The sequence below is a fragment of the Carassius carassius genome, chromosome 26 (assembly GCF_963082965.1).
Source record: "Carassius carassius chromosome 26, fCarCar2.1, whole genome shotgun sequence".
Lineage (NCBI taxonomy): Eukaryota > Metazoa > Chordata > Actinopteri > Cypriniformes > Cyprinidae > Carassius > Carassius carassius.
In genome coordinates this window covers 18,611,691-18,629,114 of record NC_081780.1, presented here as the reverse complement: position 1 = coordinate 18,629,114, position 17,424 = coordinate 18,611,691, and the positions used below count along the sequence as shown (strand labels likewise).

The 17,424-nt window shown below is 37.1% G+C and overlaps 1 protein-coding gene across 4 annotated transcripts in view; it reads right to left on the bottom strand.

Moving 5' to 3' along the window:
- tbc1d22a (TBC1 domain family, member 22a) overlaps positions 1 to 17,424 on the bottom strand; it is a 146,602-nt gene that overhangs the window by 106,085 nt on the left and 23,093 nt on the right. For all 4 annotated transcript variants that reach the window (XM_059511502.1, XM_059511504.1, XM_059511503.1 and 1 more), the window contains exon 5: positions 8,970 to 9,040. In XM_059511502.1, the coding sequence (XP_059367485.1) occupies positions 8,970 to 9,040 (71 nt within the window). The remainder of the gene's footprint in view (positions 1 to 8,969; positions 9,041 to 17,424) is intronic.

Sequence of the window (17,424 nt, the reverse complement as noted above, 5' to 3'; positions counted from 1 at the left end):
ACTTTTAAACTAGTACGAGCCAATTTTTCAGCAGTTATTGTTGTCACACCCACAAACAAGCAAGGCAGAGGATTGTGGGTATCATTTCTACACATCTGGGCAGCTGTACAGAAACAGACCAGAGAGAAGACAACAGCTCTTTTCGTCTGGGTAATCATGCCATTTCCTCGAGTAATAAAATGCGCTGTTACAGGCAAACATTGCTATAGTGTTGTTGGCATCATGTCTAGAGATCAGATAGAGGTGACGTTCTCTGCAACAGGTTTCATTGGCTTTCAAGTGTCATGCCTGAAGAGGCAGTCGTCACAGGAAATGAAACAGGAAGCCAAGAAGACTCCAAAGTAGCACTGATTTCCCCTGATAACACGATCACTCAGTGAAACTGCTAGTTGCACTGACAACTAATAGATGTTACATTGATATGGCACTTCTAGATGATTCCTAGGTTTTTCAAGGTAGTTGCTAAGCAATTACTAGGGTGTTCTAGGTGGTTGCTAGGGCAATGTTAGGTTTGTCACAATATCAGATTTTCACTACACTATTACTGTCCAAAATAATTCACATAATATATTGGATGTATAGCAATATCATTAGAAATCATGAAAAACAAATAATGCTAATATCGGTCAAATACATATTGAAGGTGTTTTTTTTTTTTTGTTTGTTTGTTTTTTTTTTATACAAAGAGTAGTAGTTAATAGTCTCTCATTATCTTGTTTAGAAAAGCCCAAGAAACAAACAATAAAAGAACACATTTTTCGGACACTTCATATTTAACACTATTTGATGATTTGTCAGTTGCATTTAATATATTATACTTGGGTGTGTAAAAGCTGTTTTTAATGCATGTTTTAGCCTTCGTTTTTACACAGTTTTTTGTAGCTGGTGCCAGCAGTTTAAGGAGTTTGAGCGATTTGAAATTGTAATTTTGCAAAGCAATTGGTTAATTCAATTCAAAGCTTTGAAAAGGTTTTTCTCCCATCACTACTTAGTAGTACAGTGTCAAAGTACAACAATACATGAAAATAAAAACATATGTTTACTCCAAACTCACTTTATAGTGCCAACTGAGTGTTTGAAATAACTTCCTTCTATGAACCTATGTATGGAAGAATATTCAGGACCTTTTTCCAAAAGAAATTGCAAATTGAATTTTCAGTTGCGTTTTCCATATGTGGATGCACAAATTGTGACAATCCAAATGCAATTGCAAATCTTGCAATACCGTTTGAACTTTTGCTTTCGCGTAAGCACAGTAACTGCCAAATTTCAAATGAAAATGCAACTATTTCCCATATCTTACGAGTTATGAGCCTGTCATATTCAAATAGCAATATTAATACCACATTTGTTTTTTCACTCTCTCTGCATCGTGCATGTAACCAGCTAAAACTCAAATGTAAATCGCAATTCCTTTTGCATTTGAACTTCCGTTGTCTACACGGAAAGCTAACAATCAATATGAGGGGTGTATACTATGGGGCATGTTTGCATTGGGAGGTTATTTCTTTTAATCTGTAATAGTAAAGAGATTCTAAGCGACCATGCATTATTGTTTTCTCGTGAACTCGACACAACACAAGTTGTTTTCTCGTTATCATGACTTAATTTTCTTGAGATCTTTATTGCTAGGTATATGGCATAGTCTCTTTTGCATTTATGTAATATACTGGAGCCAAACCTGAGAAAACAGACCAAAATATTCCACCGCGTTCCTGGGCACGCAATTTGCATAGCTGTAATTCATCGGCGAGGATTATGCTAATTGTGGATGAGCGTGCACGAGCGCCCTATTTACGAATGATTGGAATCCATTAACATATGCATGTTTAACTATCAAATCAGACATTTATGAAGAGTTTGTGAATCCGGAGGAGAGTTTTTAGGAAGGTCTGTTTCACGTGCAAATTACTCAGAATTTACTCAAATATTTACACAAGTTTCATGAATGAGGCCCAATGTATGCAAAAAAGCGCAAATTCAAACGGTAATGCAAGATTTTCAAGTCCGTATAACTTCACCAAATGATTTCAGTTATATAAAACGGCCTTACAGCATACAACAGCAAAATAACCAGAACTCACAATAAGAGTGCACAAGCAAATAAATATATTAAACAACGGGATCAAAATTATAAATTATCCATGCTATGCCACAAAATTACATTTTATTATGTATGGAAAGCACATACTCGCTTTCTCCCACTCTCTCTCCCTCCACAAATGCACACACATACAATACTGACACACTGAAACATACTTGCATGCAGAAATGTGTTGTCTGTGCCACTCTGATGATTTTACCTGTAATATAGCTTAGCAAGTTAAAATCTACCAGACATTTCTCACTAGAGAGGTAATGACGGTACTGTTCTTGAAGTAAAGTACAAAAACCTGACATGAAACACAACGTCTGAACTATGTCTTGAGGTGTGCCTGCAGTATGAGCAGAATAACAGTCTCCGGCCGGTTGAATTATTAGAAAGTAGGTGATTATTTTTTTCAGTTTAAGCCGTTAAAAATATTTAACGCAATTAATGCAGGGGATGAGCTAGGGTTAGCCACTCCACTCTAGGGTTGGGTACGGAAACTCGGTGCCACCCATGTAACCAGTATGAACCGAACCGAATCAGAACGCAGATTTCGGTGCCTCATTTCGAGCGATCGATTGAAATATTTGTCCTGGTTCTCCGAAATGTACTCAGTTTCATCTGTTTCTTCATGTAATCACAGACAGATTTATTTTGATTGTCTGCCGGTTCCTGCCTCCTTCCCGATGATTATGAAGGGTTTTATTGTTACAGTGGTGCCGAAGCCTGGGAGAAGGAGGGACGCGCTGCTGAAGATCCCTCGCCGCTGTGGTGAATCCGCGGTGCCATCGAGCAGGCGAGGGAGTGTGCCGCCATGGACGCTCGAGGCGGTGGGCTAGAGTGAGTTGCCGGGGATGGGCGAGCTCGCTGCCAGCCGCCCGTGATGTGGAGGGGTGGCTGCCGTCCATGAGGTAGCGGAGGAGTCAGCGTCGTTTGCCATTGGGTCGGAGCCTGCTGCCTCCGTGAAGGAATCCGGAGGAGCAGGGAACGGGGGACTCCTGCCAGCTGCCCAAAACCGGAGGAGCCGTCGCCATCCACCGGGCGGCGGAGGAGTGTCGTGCCGTCCGCCGAGGGCTGTTCAGTGCAACCGCCAGGCACCACGGAGGAGATCACCCAGCTGGTGAAGGGCCAAGCAGCAGTGCGTCTGGGAACCGGAATTTTTTTTTTTTTTTTTCTCTCTCCCCTCTCTCGTCTCTGTCGCTCCTCCTTCCATCTCCTTTTCTCTCACCTCGTCTGTCCTACCCCCAGGTTCCCGTAGGTCCCCGTGAGCGGTCCCCCCCGGAGGGGGGGGGGGGGGGGGAGTAGAACGCAGTCTCGAGGGTACCCCCCGGCCTGCGAGGGGCGATGGGGGTATGTGACGAGTGGGGCGGGGCCGAGAGACGTGGGAACAGGAGCGAGGCCGGTGGAGTGATTGGAAATGAGCGACACCTGCTCGACCCACCGGTCTCGAGTCCCACGGAGGAGATGGAGGGATATAAAACCGGAGCGACAACAATGATGGACGAGAGAGGACCAGGCCTGGACTTTATTTTGTATTTAGTTTTTATTTGTGCGCATCAGTCATCCGTGAGGGGCTGACGCGCTGTTTTGTGTTTATTTTGATTTTTAAAGCTTTCATCTTGATTGTTCGCCGGTTCCCGCCTCCTCCTTGGAGTTTAATTCGTTACAAACTGGCTTAAACCCTTTTTTTGGGGTGAAAATACTAATGTGCCAAAGACTTTTGCACAGAACTGTACGACATTATTGCTATTTTATAAAGAATGACCATACAGTTATTAAAAAAAACTAATTAAAGACAGCGACAGACAGCACTCATCTTAACTAAATATCAGAGTGACTGACAGAGATACAGTAGAAACATTATGTGTGGTTTTGTATTAAATAATGACCTAGATGGTGAAATACATTTATTAGCCTTAGAGTAAGGGAAGCTTGGGTAATGAGAGCATCCAAGGAGCGTGTGAATGCTATGGATTTATTTTTAATATTTTCAAATGTTTTTTAATATTATCCATAGCTTTTTGTGCCTTTTTTTTTTTTTGTAAGTTTTGGTTCTGGCATTGGTACCATTTTAAAAGTATCGATATGGCACTGGTATCTTAAAAAACCCAATCGATACCCAACCCAACGATATTCACAACTGCTGTTTCTGTCACATTTACTGTCAATGTTTCTGTGCGTTTATTCTGTCTCAGAATGTCTTTATGAGCATATCAAACGAGACGTTTCAGACGTGCACTCCACTTCTTCTCAGCTCCAGGCACTAGTCAAATGAGCACCGAAAACGGTACTCTGCTCGTAGCCCATGCTCTTCAATTTCATGCACAAAGGTGCCGGCGCGGGCTGTAGCCTGTATCTTTCCATATCAAAGTGTGAAATATATTTTATATGAGTAACAGTTTAGAACATGTTTCTGAGATGGTTTTAAGATCTGTCCTGGAGCAGCCCAGCACTGTCTCACCCATCTAACATACCTGATTCAACTCGTCAGCTTATTAGTAGAGACTTTAAGACCTGAAGTATGTCAGAAAAGTTGAGAGAAAATATGATGCATGTCAGATCTGTGTCATGTTCAGCAGTGCCAGCGCTTAAAGAAATAGCAGCCAAAACAACCTAATAATCAGCTTCTGTGATGTCTGTTAATAGAAAATTACAAAAAGGAGATTGTTTTTTTTATTAATTTTTTTTTATAGCTTTAAGGATTCATCTATATTTAATTTAGAATGTAGCATTTAATAAATTCAATCTATGTATATTTCTTCTGAAGGGCACAGGTAAATATGACATTTATTATAATGGGTTTGTGTGAAGATTGTTTTAAGTTCACTTAATTTTTTATTTTTTGTCTAATAAATGTTAAAATTGATAGCTCTCAATTATACTGTAATGCTGAATGGCTATAATCAAGGGTGAAATATTAGGGGGGGAAACTATTTCATAAATCATCAGTTGTATTGGTATCAGTGACACTGGCCTTCAGTCACAAAGAAAAAGATAAAATATACTCTCTTTATGTTGTTTGTACATTAATTTGAAGATTTAATGTGAAATTACTGCAATATAAAAGTATATTTAAAAACTTTAATGTTAGGTGGGATTAATCAATTAATTTCACAAAAATGTTTGATATTTATATAACAAAAAAATAGAGTTCTGTGCATGAGAAATAGCAAAACAAATTCTTGCCTTAGCAAACACCACTAATAAAATCTTTATTTTCTAACAGCTACCTGACAAAAGATTAATTATTTCTTCTTAGGAAAGTGTTGAGCGTGGTTCGGTGGCAGTTTGTGAGACGTCAGCAGGATGCACAGAATTGATCACGCGTTAAAGCGGCTGTTCAAACGGTGATGCTGCCCTCCGCCGGTCATTACTCTTGTTAAAGGATGCTTTCCAGCTGTTCACACTCGCTCTCCACTCACTCAAACACAAATACACACACACACCGATGAACTCACAATGCACACACCTGTGCAGGAGCTCAATAGTGTGGATCGATGGGATTTGATTGAGTGGGGCTGCAGTCCAGGGTTCCAGTCAAGATGACAGATGAGGTAGCCGTAAGCAAATGAAGGTCACACGGGTGAATTGGATGTTTTTGTGTGTGTGTGACCACACACTAGCCCAGAAGGGGGTCAGAATATCAAATATCCTCCTCCATTCCATCCTGTTCCAGACTGACACTTCATCTATCAGTGTGGCAGGAGGGCACGCTGCTGCCTGTCTGTATGTCAGAGGGTAAGACCACACATAACCCCTTCATCATGCCAGTCCTGTCCTAGGGGAAACTTTACACCAATTACATACCTGATATATTTCATCCATTATTACATTTGAAAAATTATATATATATATATAAATATATATAAAAGTTAAATTTCTTTATCCTTCCTTAAAATGCAGACTGTGCACCTCTTGAGACAAGGGGAAGAAGGTTTAGCTGCACAGATCTTACCACCCAGCCTCAAGCTCTCCCCTTTAACCAAACTCCCATCTGGGTCACGGCACCAATTTAACTGGTCTGAATTCACACCGCTCCGTGTAGGGTTCGAATCAGTGTCAGTCTGCATGAGAGGCAGGGGAGTGGAAACACTGCTAGCTATGCAAGCCCCATTTCATGTCTGGTTGTATCCCGAAAAATGTCAGAATGTCTTTGAGTAATACAATGTGACACACTCTAAGCACTAGCGCAAAAGTATCAAACATTACAAAAAGTCTTTCTGGCCACAACAACCTTAATCTAAATCATGCGCCTGTAGTAGTTGTCCTAGAAACTCTTTCTTCAGAGCTGTTAAGAAACAAGCCAACACACATTTGGTCACAGTACTATGTGCATTTGACAGACAAATTTAAAGGTAACTTTATCACCAACTTGAGTACCAAGATTTGCTAATGCAACAGTATTGCATGAACAACCAACAAGACCACATGTTTGCAATGCCTTGTTCACACACATTCATTTGCATACTTGCATTAATTAGGTTCCTGGCTGTAGAACTCAAAACCAAATGGATTTTTTTTTTCCTCTGGACTTTTAAGCCAGGGCTTATTACTAAATTATCCCATAAGTACCTCATTAGAAGGAGGGACATTTCTAGTAACGTAGGCCAGAGCTGCCATGGGTAGTTGAGGTTAGGCGCAGAAATTAATGTTAACATTTCTAGTAGGGCTGGACGATTATGGCCTAAAATCAAAACCTCGATTAATTGAACATTTTACCTCGATTACGATTAATGTGTCTGGGTTCTTTTTTTTTGCCCTCATACTTCACTGACAAGGTTTGTACTGTAACTATGATTGACTATTAAAAGGTGAGATATTTTGTGCCCGCGATCTTCACAGCTACTCTCTTTATATGTTCGTGCCACAATGCAGCTGTGCGAACTAGGGCTGTCAAAATGGGTGAAAAACTAAATTCGAATTTGCAATTAAATATTATCCAAATTCGAATTATATTAGAATTTAAAATGCATAATTTTAGTTAGGGTGAAGAAAAGCTTTTGGCTTCTCTTCTGAGGCCACAAGAGGGTGCATTGGGCAAAATATTACTAATGCACGTTTATTCAAAGCATAAGAAAATATGACTGTGAAAAAAATGCATAATATTTAAAATAATGTTTATAAACCAATTATAGTTAAGTAGCTTAAAGAACTATAAACAAAGCAGCACCATGTGTGCATGCATAGTTTAATTCAAAGGGGTGAAAGCCAATAACACAGAGTACATTTTTCATTTAAACATGAGATGCAGTAGGATGGAGAAAACCCACCATAAAGTCTCAAGATATGTAAAAAAAAAAAAAAAACACCGAACCCACCTTAATTTTACATGGCTTTCTAAACATGCGGCTTCATTGTGTGAGAAGTGAGTGCAAGGGTAATAGAAGACGTCCCTCTCTAGAAAATGCGTGAAATACGCGTTCTGTGTGAATGGCTTGGTTTCAGTTTTGACGTAAACAAGATCTTCTCCACATTCTCTTTTTCCGCGATATTTTGATTGAACATCGCAGCAGTGCTGCATCTAGTTGCTTCAACTGTATATGTTAACAAAAACATTCTAATGCAATGACACTTTTATATTGTCATCGCATCTCGTGCGCTACTGATAAAGGCCAAAGTATAATTTGACCATCTGCATCCGCGCACTGTCCACATTATGTAATTTTCGTCATCAAGAGGACTCGCGGATAGCCGCGCATTAGTCAACGCGGTCTCAAGAAGTGCCTGCAAGCGGACGGGGTGCGCGGCTGTCAACAGCGCATGCAAGAGGTTAATGATGACCAAAGTGGTACTGCTCGTCGAGCTCGTCCGCCTTCTGAAAGCTGTGCGGATGAGGCTGTGTGAGACGGAACAGAACACGAATGTGAAGTATACCCGGGGCGGGCCTTAAAGCTGCCTCCTTAACGGACACCTACAATTTGAATGCAACATTTTTGCATTCGAATGTGGATTTTTTTTTTATTCTACAAATATTCGAAATTCAATTTTTTTTACAGCCCTATCACAAACATGGTAGCTCAATATAATAATACACATACAATCATCTAATCGCTTGAATGTCCAAACCATAAAACAAATACAACTGACAAAGTTTAGTGAAGAAGCAAGGCCATCACTATGTGTTGAACCGGCATTCACCTCCGTGTTTTGCTTTTATGCCACTGACTGGACGGGGCAGAGTCATGTGGCTACACACGCGGTAGTATGCTTTTAAGGGGGAAGTATTAACAGGATTAAAAAATCGAAATAACCGACATGGGAAAATTACGTCGGTTAGAGCTTCTGAATTTCGGTTTCGTATAATTTTCGATTAATCGTCCAGCCCTAATTTCTAGATGATGTTTTTTAGGTGCACTTGCTGTTTTATTTTACCATAATTAATGTGCTTTTATTCTGCAAAACACTTTCTTTCAGAACCCTGTTTATAGAGCACAAAGTTAAAGAAAGAAAGAGCTTTAATGACAGCAGGCATTCCAGCTGGAATGGACGAAACCGCATGATCCATGTCTTCTCAGCATGATTTGAGAATGCTCCAAAGAGCATCTTGTGTTACAAAAATAAGCAAGTGCATACATTTCAGCTCAGGTGGTTCAAAGTTCTGTATAACAGTAAAAGGTTTTGTATATTCAATGTTTCAGGTTTTGCCCAACCACTGAAATGGTTGTACCATTAGTTTTCATTCGACTGGACCTCTGAGCTTCCAGGCACAAGTCCTCCTAGAAGTCATTAGTAGGAAGCCTAATTACTTATAAATGTGTATTTATGTAGAATGCATTATGTATTCTTTGATTCATCTTGTAATGGATGTTCGCTGTAGTCCTCTAATGAGCTTGACCATTTGAAGCAAGACTGCACTGTGCGCTAAGATTGTTCCACTTACTGAGAGTAGCTTCCATGTGATTGGGCGCACCTGCCGTGGAATTCCAGACCAGCTCAACTTCCGAAGCTCCTCTGAGGAAAGAAAATATATTTATTAGACTAATAGTCAATACTCAATTTATGAGTTTGAATTATTCACAATAAGGCAATGGAAGTGTTAAAAAGGAGGTTAGTTTTGCCTTTAACTTTTACATTTTAACTTACAAAAAAAATGCAAACAGGTCTTTATAACACCATTCTGTTGCCTTACATTCAACCTTGGTGCTCTGTAAACCATTCTTACGTAAACTGTCCCACTGAACTGAATGGCAATTTATGCAAGAATACTTAAACAAATGACTTCTGCTGAAAGTTGTTCTGCTCATTTTTCCTGAATGAGAACCAGCTGTGCATATGCTTAGTTCGGCGAGCACCGACCAGTTATCATCTTGGAAATAAACACAGCTTAAACACAGCTATTTTGCATTCAGTTCAGGTTTGTACAATAATACCTTATACCTTCCTTTTCTGATGAAATAAAATGAAGATTATAAATTATTATAGAAATTATGTCTGATTTGTCACCAGATTTAGAAGGATGTGTACAGAAAATGTACATACAGTATACATACTACGAAAAAGTATAAAAGTAATATTTAATATTCGGAATAGCAAAAACACTACAAATATGGTGACATCAAGGTGTCTCTGATAAGCTGTTTCCAACATATAATGACTTGAGATGCACTAATCTGCATATTTAATAGCGCAGATAGTAGGGCTGCACAATTATGAAAAAATTCATAATTGTCGATTATTACCTTGAAATTATAATTGTGATTATTAATTACAATTATGACAATTTACACTGAAAGATGTTTATACCATTGTTTGATGTAATTGCATGCCATATTTTTAAATGAAAATAAGCTGAAAATACTAACTTAAACACTTTTTTGGCCCTATCATACACCCGGCTCCTACATGTCATAATGGATAGTCATCGCATGTATCAGAATTAGGCTATCTATTTGCTCGCACACGAGCAGCTCCGTTTAATCTCGGAGACGCGTTCTATCTTTGCGCTTGCCAAATTCTGCCGAATAAATAGCAAATCCGCCATGGCACGAGCGCAACTGGCTCTTAAAGGGAATGGAAGATGAGACTCTAATTGGGTTATTGCATGTTACGCCCAAAAAACACCCATTACTCATTAAGAGAATAGGGACAACCCGTTTAGACCATGCGCCCGGGAGCGCCAACCGTTTTTCCGTCGTTAAAATAGCAAAAGTAGATTTGGACACGGCCTGAGTGCACCTACGCCGTGCACATTGCATTTAGATCGTTAAAATAGGGCCCTTAGTGTTTTTCTATAGCATGCCTCAAAAGTCAACTATACATCGGATTGGTTTCTTCTTTAAATTACAAAAAAAGTAAAAATATGAATGGTATTATAATGTTATACTAAAACTAAATTTAAAATAATAGGAAAAACCCTTAAGATAACATAGAAAGAAAAAACAAAGCGCATCTTAAGCATGCAGAATAACATAATATGGACTTTGAACGATTAATTGCCACTTTGAACAATTACATACTTGCGGCATCCATAATTGTAATTGCGATTAGAAATTCGATTTATTGTCCAGCCCTAGCAGATAGTCTGCAAAACCAGATTCAGCTAATAAAATTTGAATTCAGCAGGCACACCACGCATTCAATACGCACTGCACAAGTGTGTATTTGTGAACCCAAGAGAATAAATCTCAGTGGGGCAAATTGGACTTTTTAAATGGACAAAGAGTCCTTGCAGAACCTTAAAAGAGTGAAAAAGCACTTTAATACCAAATATTTCTCATTTCGTATCTGTATTGCATATTTCAAGGGTTGATGGCAGCGATCATAATGTGTTGAACGTGGATTAGTCATTTCTCAGGGCCTTGACAACAGGCTGCAGTGTAATTTGCATACATTTTATTTGACATCAAAGATAAATCTAAATATTAAATCAGAGGTTGGTTTAAAAATTCATACAATAGATGAAATGTGATATGAATACAAGAGCCTTCTGGGAAAAAAAAAACTAATATATATATATATAAATTTAAATTATAAATTATATATATATATATTTTTTTTTTTTCTGAAAACTAGCCTGACTGATATCAGAGCCTGGTGTTTCGTGTGCAGTCCCTTTGTCAGAGCAAAATGAAGACTGAAGCGAATAAATAATAAATAGTGTTGTTATGACTGCCATGCAAATACGAGGGACTATGACAAACATAAGCATGGTCAACTTATTCACACGTCATTCATTATTATCAATGGCAATATATTCTCAAAGAGGCCTCAAAGGTTTATGCTATCAATCATATTTCCACTCAGCTCCTAAATAAAAATGTTGACCCAAATTATATAACTTTTTTTTTTAATTACATCAGAGGGACACAGATACACACACATATACATATAAACACAAGTGTTCTTTCTGGTCCTCGAATCTGATTGGCTGAAACGAGTGTTTATTCTATTTATAATATACTATACAACAGGTGTTTGTGTGAATAGTTTCCAGGGAAACTAGGGAAAATACTGGAAAATTATATAGAAATTCTGTCATCAGAATATAAATCCATCCTAAAGAAAAAAAAATACAGATTATTTCAAAGAAAACAAGGCAAATATACAGTTCTGCTTGTGATAATCTAGTTATCATAACTTTAAATGTCTATATTTCCAGGCAGACAGATAAGGAAACCTGTGTCCTTACACCCGAAAGTTCATCCAGACAACAGGACAAGTTGTTTAGCCAGCTGTTGTCATGTGCAATATGTTTCGGGAAAACAAAGGGGGACATGCCGCATGAGACTAAGAGAAGACAGATGGTGGAAAAGTTATGAAAAATATATATTATGACTATGGAGCAAGAAACTTTGAGATTATAAATAAATTAATTTGTTTAAAATAAAAAAAGATAGATTTTTTAAATCAAATCAGAAAAATTTATTTTGTTTAAATCAAAATGTAACAGTCCAACATTCCATTCCCTTGTCGCCTGCAGGGACAAGACCAGCCTAAACATTCTTCAAAACTTTTGTGTTTCACAGAAGAAAAGAAGTCATACTGGCTTGGAAAAGGTGAGTAACTGATGACAGAATAATCATTTTTGGGTGAATTATCCCCGAATCTCATTTTGGGGGTCAGCCATGCAGTAATCTAGATCTTAATAAAGTCTTCATTAAGCTATAGATCATTATAAAAGACACCATTTCCATTCTAATGAATGCATTTCTGTAGATCTTCATGGCGCTTGTGCAATACCTGTGTGGCTAAAGTGTAAGTACAGAGGGCATGAGTGTGTGTTCTCTCCAGGCAGGTGTGCTAGTATATGAGGACGGTAGGCTGTCCTGACACATTGAAGGCTAGCTTTAATGCGCGTGCTGCTTTACGCAGGAACTTTATAGGGAAAGCGCTCAATTCATTAAACACAGAGCCACTCAAGGGTGTCTCCTCGGCTCGCACCTTTGAACCCTCATTTGCGCTGTCAGCCGCAGAAATTAGTCGATGAATCTTGTGCCCTGGCTCTTAATTAAACTATCTGTTATATTTCCTCCACGTGGCATTAATCTCACAACAGGGGGGAGAGGAAGAGAGAGGAATTAGACGTCCACTATTTCATCAGCTCATTGTTGCTGTCTTTGTCCCTCTGGAGACAGTGACCTCAAAAGAGGTTGCGACCATCCGGACAGTTGCTCATGAAAAGCTGCCAGCTAAGTGAGTCTCACATAACCTGTATAAAACATGTCCAGGCAATATATAACACCTTAATCAAAAGAGGGGGAAAACACCATGGTCATATCTATAGCTTAAACAATAAATTTAAATTATTTGATTATTCACATTGCATTTTTATGACAATTCACATTTTCCAAATTTGTTTATATATATATATATATATATATATATATATATATATATATATATATATATATATATATATATATATATATAATATATATATATATATATATATATATAAAACAATTTCATTTTGTGATGAAATATGACCTTAGTTTTCATGAGAACTCTATGTATCCCACATTTGTGCACAGGAGTGTGTTTCGTGTGTGTTTGTGGACAGTGCTATTCTTGCCAAACCACTCTAAGGCAGTCGTTTCATTTTCTTTATCTAATTTGTGTGAGGGCCTCAAAAGAGGTTGCGACCATCCGGACAGTTGCTCATGAAAAGCTGCCAGCTAAGTGAGTCTCACATAACCTGTATAAAACATGTCCAGGCAATATATAACACCTTAATCAAAAGAGGGGGAAAACACCATGGTCATATCTATAGCTTAAACAATAAATTTAAATTATTTGATTATTCACATTGCATTTTTATGACAATTCACATTTTCCAAATTTGTTTATATATATATATATATATATATATATATATATATATATATATATATATATATAATATATATATATATATATATATATATAAAACAATTTCATTTTGTGATGAAATATGACCTTAGTTTTCATGAGAACTCTATGTATCCCACATTTGTGCACAGGAGTGTGTTTCGTGTGTGTTTGTGGACAGTGCTATTCTTGCCAAACCACTCTAAGGCAGTCGTTTCATTTTCTTTATCTAATTTGTGTGAGGGCCTCAAAAGAGGTTGCGACCATCCGGACAGTTGCTCATGAAAAGCTGCCAGCTAAGTGAGTCTCACATAACCTGTATAAAACATGTCCAGGCAATATATAACACCTTAATCAAAAGAGGGGGAAAACACCATGGTCATATCTATAGCTTAAACAATAAATTTAAATTATTTGATTATTCACATTGCATTTTTATGACAATTCACATTTTCCAAATTTGTTTATATATATATATATATATATATATATATATATATATATATATATATATATATAATATATATATATATATATATATATATAAAACAATTTCATTTTGTGATGAAATATGACCTTAGTTTTCATGAGAACTCTATGTATCCCACATTTGTGCACAGGAGTGTGTTTCGTGTGTGTTTGTGGACAGTGCTATTCTTGCCAAACCACTCTAAGGCAGTCGTTTCATTTTCTTTATCTAATTTGTGTGAGGGCCGTTTATTTCTGTGCCAATACCATTACCACAACAGATTTCTCTTTGTTACCTCCATGGAAAACAAGGAAGCAAAGGAGCAATAGAGATATATTCTCAAAAGAATAAATGATTAGTTTGTGTCATTCGGATTTCTTGACAGATGAGTTGCTTTCTGTTATTACAGTGTAGGTATCACTAACACAACTCATAAAGTTCATATTGTAATCACATTCAATAAGCATCTACATCTCATACATAAAATATTTCTTCTGAAAATTAGGTGGGTGAGAGCAAATAAGCGAACATCTCACCAAACAAATATCAGCAAATTTTGTGTTTTAATAGAGTTCTGCATGACATTTCCAAGAATACATGCCATTTCCACGAATCTGTTATCTCTTTAACACATGGCTGGCCATGATTTTTCCAACCACCCTAACAAAAACTACAAAAAAAAAAAAAACTAATAAAAAAACATTACTAATAATAATAACAACAATAATAAGCACCCATGTGATGTTTTAAACCAACATGACTTTTTATTTCATGGAAACGTACCAGACGATACACCATACTGACAAAAGTATTGGCATAAGTATTTCTAATGAACAGGTTTGACTATTTTAGTGATTTTCAAGTGTACTAATCTTAATGTTTAAGCATGATAATCTAGGAAGTTGTGTGCTTCTACCCTTATAGCAACAGTTTGGACAAAAAAAAAACTTTTCTATTCTAACATGACAATGCCTCTGTGTATAAGGCAAGGTTAGAAAATAAATGATTGATTCAGTCATTATGTGGAAGAACTTGACTCGTCTTCAAAAAGCCAAGTCCAGTTGAACACCTCTAGTGTGACTTTAAATGCAGACCTTGAATCAAAAACTCATCACCAAGCACAAATGACTTGAACATACACTATATGGACAAAAGTATTCAACCCCCTTCTTTAGAACAGGAAAAAAAGTGTGGCAACAAAGATGGAAACATAATTTTGTATTTAACAACTGTATTTCCATATCAACAGTTTTAGGAGTCACTCTAAAATGACTGTACCCATATGTACAAGTCATTGGTGTTTGGTGCTGAGTTTTCGATTCAAGGTCTGCATTTAAAGTCACATCAGAGATGTTCAGCTGGGATTAGGACTTTGCATTCTGCTGACCAAGTCAAGTTAATCTTAGAATAAAAAAGGGTCCTATTTTATAACTGTTGTTATAAAATTAGGAGCACACAATTCTCTAGAATATCATTATATTGCTTTAACATTAAGATTTGTACTCACGAAAATGATTAAAGAAGTCAAACCGGTTCATTAGAAGGAGTTGTCCCAATACTTTTGTCAGTACAGTGAATTTTGCTAAATATTCAAGTTGTTTTTGTCTAGATAATGGGGAGTGAGGCTGACAAGCAGCGAAAATGTACTATGATAGTTTCACTACTTTACTCGACATGACTATTATCTATATTTCAAACCATCTCCTTTGACATTCCATGTAAGAAAAAAGTAAAAATATCACAGGATGTGTATAAATACTTCTTTTTTTTTTTTTCAGTTCTCCAGTATGAACATTACATAGCACCGCAGCCCATTATGCGTCCTTTATAAAGAACATCAATTCTCCAGAACACACTATAGATTAGAATTCCTTTCCAAGCTTGTACACCTTTGTGCTGGCTCTGCGCATCAGTCGTCTAGTGCTCTATTGTGTGCTTCAAACACTGCCGCAGACTAAATTAAACACAGGAACTCTGAATGGACTAACACCGGCAGTATGTGTTCTATAATCCCTCAAAGAAACACTACAAATACTAGAAACTAAACGTATACTCTCACTTCATACAGGACTTCAATGGTTCATCTGAGAGTCTATTTAAAAGACAGAGGAGGCAATAGCAAGAGTGACAGACAGGGAAGAGAAAATTGAACGACACACTCCATTTGCCAGGGGACATGAGGGCTGTCAGTCAAACGCAGTGTAATGCTCATCATCAGGAGTGACAAAAATAAACATTTGGGGGTCAGAGCGATATTTAAATACTGCAGTGATGTAAGACAACAGGTCCTAATGGAATATATATTAAACCACAAAAATAATCCGCTACAAGGATGCACTAATATATAGAGATTTAAACAGCATTCAGCATCATTCACATTAATTTAGCTGGCAGACCGTTTTACTCAAAGCAACTAGTATTGCTTTTAAATTATACATGCGGTTTATTCCCTAGGCAGAGATTCTGTATGTTTGATGAAGGTAAATTAAACATATTAAGAAATTCTAAGGCCTAGTAAAGAAAATGTAAGGAATAAATTGAAGGGTCTAATGAGCTACAGGCAAAAGAAGTGAAAAATGTCAGTTTTGGTCAAATTTGAGGTTTTCACAAAAATTTAATTAAGCCCTTAGCGATGATCCAAATAGTAATTAAACGTCTAAAATTATCTTTATTTGAAAGACATGCCTCTCCGTGATCGTGATCTCCCTATAAAGTACACTACTGTGATATGTCGTGGCGAGATTCACATAAACATAATCTGTTATGTCTTGTCTTACATGATTGTTTGGGGAGAATCTGATGTGCAACATTATATTTGATCCATGCATTACAGTAGATCTTAATGTAGAACTGCCTCAATGTTAATCAAACATTAAAAGAAAAGACTCACTTGCTGCTCTTGATTAAACTATTGTTTATTCGCATCTTGGTTCTTATTTTTAAAACAAAGATAAAAGAAATAGCTATTTTGTGATTAATAATAAAGTATTAATAATAATTAAAAAAAATAATTGGAGGAAAATATGCAACGTTGCTTGGTGATTTTGCTTTGGAATCTTCAGAAAACTAACGAATTGCTGCAATGGTAATTGGTGCATGTAAATAAAAATCATTAAATATCATTGTTGCATTCATGTAGTAGAAAACTGGTTTTCCTTTGCCTTTGTTTTGGATTCAAGCAAATATATTATTAAAACATACATAAAGATTTTTGATGCTGAACATCATTTGAAGGCTGAAAATGATTGAATTATACATGCATACATATATACATATATATATTTTTTTTTACTATATCACCTAGTCCTGAAAGAATGGTACACTCATAAGCATGAAATGTCTTTATTCTGAGCCGTAAAATTTAGTTTGGCACTAAAACCCATACGGCAGATTCTTGAATGGCAGCAGTAAGTCATTTAAAGGACACTGCAGCACGTGGCAGAGTCTTAAAGTAATGCAGCTCTTGTAAAGAGATACTTCACTGTATTAATGCAGGCTGCTGAGGATGATGATATGTAGTTCAGGTGTCTGGGGAGCGTACAGTAGACACTTCCTCTGGGGTCTTAGAATAACTGCACTG